The 4,597-nt window shown below is 38.3% G+C and overlaps 1 protein-coding gene across 1 annotated transcript in view; it reads right to left on the bottom strand.

Moving 5' to 3' along the window:
* LOC106873492 (inositol 1,4,5-trisphosphate receptor type 3) overlaps positions 1–4,597 on the bottom strand; it is a 228,934-nt gene that overhangs the window by 111,724 nt on the left and 112,613 nt on the right. The window contains 4 exon segments of the mRNA XM_052974976.1: positions 302–487; positions 1,204–1,284; positions 3,548–3,592; positions 3,801–3,926. Of these exon segments, the coding sequence (XP_052830936.1) occupies positions 302–487; positions 1,204–1,284; positions 3,548–3,592; positions 3,801–3,926 (438 nt within the window).

Here is a 4,597-nt window from a genome sequence, read left to right on the forward strand (position 1 = left end):
AGAGAGAGAGAGAGAGAGAGAGAGAGAGAGAGAGAGAGAGAAACAAAGAAGAAGAGAGAGAGATATTAGAGACGAGAAAAGACTTTGGGGGCTTACGAAGCATGACGGAAAGTAGCGTAAAGAAACGGGAAGAATTGTCGAAAAACGGATGTCATCGTATCTAAAGAAAAAAAAGCGAATTCAAGGACAAAAAGAGACAAGAAGAAAGCTTAAGGTTTAAGAAGCATTTCGGAAAGTAACGTAAATGAGCGGGAGGAGGTGCAGAAGGACGAATGTTCTCGTATCTCAATGATTTACTTACTTTCTGCGAGAACTGTGTTTGGAAAAAATCGATGTATTTAGCAAAATACAAAGCGTTCTTCCTGCTTCTTCCAATCATGTAAGCATGTAACACGTCATAGGCTTCTTTGAAGATCCGAATCATATAACTTTCATCTTCTGCTCCTTGTAGTGGCAGTTGCAGTATCTTTACTAACAGATCGATCACCTACATGAACGGGGATCAAATACACAAATTACTCTTTAGTGTCTTCAATATGTCTAACGCAAATAATATGCTGCAACAACAGACGCGCTTTTGGATCATTCAAAATTGCTTTTTCTCTTTATATTTAAAACACCCCCAGGAAACAAGTACTACCTGTACTACATGTATTACAAGAACTTCTCTGTTTGAGCCAGGCTCTCTGCAACAACCCAGAACACTATACCACAAGACCATTCCAAGAACAGTTTCTCTTCCAAAGTCTCTAACTACACACACACACACACACACACATACATAGCAAGATTCTTCCAGCAAAGCCATCATCGGACAATAGCGCAGTCACTGCGATTACTATTCTTGTTATATATATGAGCAAAAAAATAAGAAGCATGCGTAGCGTTACGTAGGTTCCAAAATTTGAACAGAAACGCAACAAAGGAACAAATGGAAAATTCACACAGAATTCCTTGTCATTTATCAACCAAAAGATCTTTACAATTTCACACCTTTAACGATAATATTGTTCACTCTTGGTGGCTTCAGCTGCGAGAAGCTGCTGGAAAAAGCGAGCGAACATGGATACACACACACGCACACACACCATTGTACACACATACATACATACATACATACATACATGTCTGTGTGGGTGCGTGCATATGTGTGTGTATACATGTATGTATGTATGTTTTGATATTAAAATAAAAAAGACTTACTCTCAAATTTCTCATCAGTTTCTGTCGATTTTTGTCCGGTCGCCCATCCGGAATGATAAACGCCTTCAACTCCTTCATCCCCTGTAATATAGATAACGTTAAGGTGATAATATTATCTCTGGGCATAAAAACACTGTCTAGCGCATAATGACATCAAACTTTTTTATTGGTATTAAATTGATAATTGTATTGCACCGATAATCAGATTGCACCGATAATTGTTGTCTTCAGCGTTTTATCGCGTGTCCGATAATTTATTTGGTCTTTTTTCTTGACCACTTCTTTCCCTCTGTCCGTGTTTATGCCTCCGATGACTAATGAGGCCGATTCTTGCATGGAACGTTTAGTTGCAAAGTTCGCAACTCTTTATCACAGGTTTTATTGGAGCTTCCGGAGTCTTACATGCGTAGAGGGCTTGCTACCTGCAGCCTACGGTACCAGGCTATCGATTCTTTTCAAATATCTAATACTTCCCTGATTATTCTGACCGTGCCAAGGAAGCAAACCTTTTGTAACAGTTCTACTGGACACTCTATTCCAATTTCCCTTATATTCCCATTGATGCCTTCTGATACTCTTCCCACGGACCCAACAATAATTGGCACTATTTTCACCTTCTTCATTTTCCATAGCCAGGCTATTTCGTACTTAAGAGGGCTGTATTTATCTATCGTTTTGCCTTCCTTATTGAGTATTCATGGGTCTAAGGGGCATGCAACGTCAACTATATAGCATATGTGGTACACGTTGTCCAACACACCAGGTCCGATCTGTTATGCTCTAGCACCTGACCTGTTTGGATTGGGAAATCCCAGAGGAGTTTGCTATTCTTCGACTCCGCCACTCTCTGCAGTTTGTGCTCATACCCCGGCTGGCCTCTCTAGCCCCCACTTTTCGCACAGTTTCTAATGAAACATTTTCGCTACCTGATCGTGTCGCCACAACTTTTAGTGGTTTTGGGCAAGTCTAGGGAATTCATTCGTGATATGGGCAATAATTTCATCCACTCTATTGCAGGTGCGGCACAGCGGAGACACTTGCTCTATTATTATTATTATTATTATTATTATTATTATTATTAATTCATATATGCACAATAGATTTATTCCGTTGGGAAAGAAAAATTCTTAACATCGAACTACAACTTTTAACCTTAGATGCCAAAATCCTTCCTAAGTATCCTAGCTCTCCTCCCCTCCTCCTCCTCCTCATCATCATATACGAAGCCCAGTATGCCCATCATGACTACCCATTTGATAAGGGTACACCAGGCACATGCATCACAACCATATGTGCGCGACGTGGTGATCTCACATCAAGTTAAACAATGCATGACCTTGAAGGTGAGGCCCAGTTAGAATTTTTCCAGGTCGAGTCGCCCATCCCGCTCAAAAGGTCCCTGAATAAGGGTTGTTTAAGGATGTTGAGCAAAACACCCATGTTTCCAAAAGTGAATTATTCAAACCCCAAAGAATTCCTGTCAACACATGGCTATGATGCTCCCCCACTACTTTTGCTCGTGATCAGAGATGCACATATCGTCAGCCACTAAGGGACATGCTCAACTGGTTAGGGTCAAACAACTGACAAGCAAATCTTCTTACCACATTGCAACTCCTGCGCCTATGAATGCGATATTTACGACCTTTAAAGATCTTTGAAGACACACACATTCTCACGTTGAAACCGTTTTTTTTATATATATATAATTCGAACTGTAATCATGAGAGCAATTTTTGAAGTTCTGATAATTCTGGATTTTCTGGTATTTGACTCCAGTATTTAAGAGTACCGTTTGATATATTTCCCAAACTTCCAGTAACCACTAGTACAGATGTCGTTCTAAGAAGCCACATTTTTGAGAATTCTATTTCAAGACGATTGTATTTACTTCATTTTTCAAAAATTTTCAGAGAAGTGGTGCATTTCTCTCGGATTGATGTATTTATGAGCAAACATATTTTGTTAATACGATTTTTAGCCACAATATCTGGTATATTAGCCTGAATAGTTCGATCAGCTTCGATACTTAAGTCCAAAAGAAAAGCTATGTCTTTGATCTCAATTACATGACATGATTGTTTCCATAAGACAAACAGACAGACGGACAAATAGATAGATAGATAGATAGATAGATAGATAGATAGATAGATAGATAGATAGATAGATAGATAATTGGAATTTCCTGTCTCAGATTTGTACTATATTTTCCCATGTGATTTTGCACAATCAATAAAAAGAAAGAGATGAGAAGAGAAGAAAAAAGAGAAAGAAAGAGGCGGAAAGAGATTGAAAGAGAGTTAAATGAAAAAGAGTGAGATGAATTGTGAATGTAAATACTTACAGCAATGATACCGTGTGTTATTCTTGCATTCAAATGTAGTTCATGCTTCAAAGAATACAATAAGAGAAAAACAAATATAAGCATTAAAACATGGAATAATAGACAGATGAAATGATCGACAGGAAGACAGACTGAGAGATAGGTCGATAGACAGGGAGGATAGGATAATCCATAAGCGAATAAATAACTGAATCGATTTAAATCGATGAATTTGCCCTTATTTTTGCGATTTATACACCTAATTGGTACTTACACGGTTGACCAAATTATAAAGGAATGGCACCATGCCGGCAACAAAATTAAAATCTTTGATAGCCTCATCATCCACGTATTGTAGAGTGTAGGCATCGTCATACTGGCTTTCATTCGACGAAGATACCTGAAATGGGAAAAATTTCAAGAAGAATTAGAGGAATCTCAGAACAGCTTGTAGAATGGTAAATACATGCATATATATAATGACTATAAGGATTCAATAGAAACGAGGCACATTAACACGTAGGACGCCGGACTGGGTAGGTACGATAACACAGAGTTCATGGTCAGCCTGGTCAGCAAGATAGAATACATCAGATGTTGTTAGGAATGGATATTGCGGATATAAATGTACCAAAACTAATTTAAACCGTAGATCCGACTCTGCGGTTGGTCATTGGCATGACGGAGATGCAGAAAGTAAACACAGATGCCGTATAAAATTTGATGTTTCGGTAAAGTTTTATTATTGCCGAAACAGCTGTCGTAAATTTAAAACGCATTTGCCCTTACACACACACACACACACACACACACACACACACATATATATATATAAAGTTACTTGGAAATGGATGTGTGGCGTCCAATTAAATAATAATAATAATAAATAATACATATATGTCCGTCTTCCCTTCTTTGGACTTTTTCTATATTTTTAATGAAGAGCTCCGCTCGAAACGTGAAATCCTCTTTCGTTTCTTTCTTGAGCGTCCAATAACACTGTACTTATTCCACGTCCTCGCGTTGTTGTTTTTTCGTGTTTTTTCTTACTTGGTCATGTTTGGATTGACT

Source organism: Octopus bimaculoides, chromosome 20 (assembly GCF_001194135.2).
Source record: "Octopus bimaculoides isolate UCB-OBI-ISO-001 chromosome 20, ASM119413v2, whole genome shotgun sequence".
Taxonomy (NCBI): Eukaryota; Metazoa; Mollusca; class Cephalopoda; order Octopoda; family Octopodidae; genus Octopus; species Octopus bimaculoides.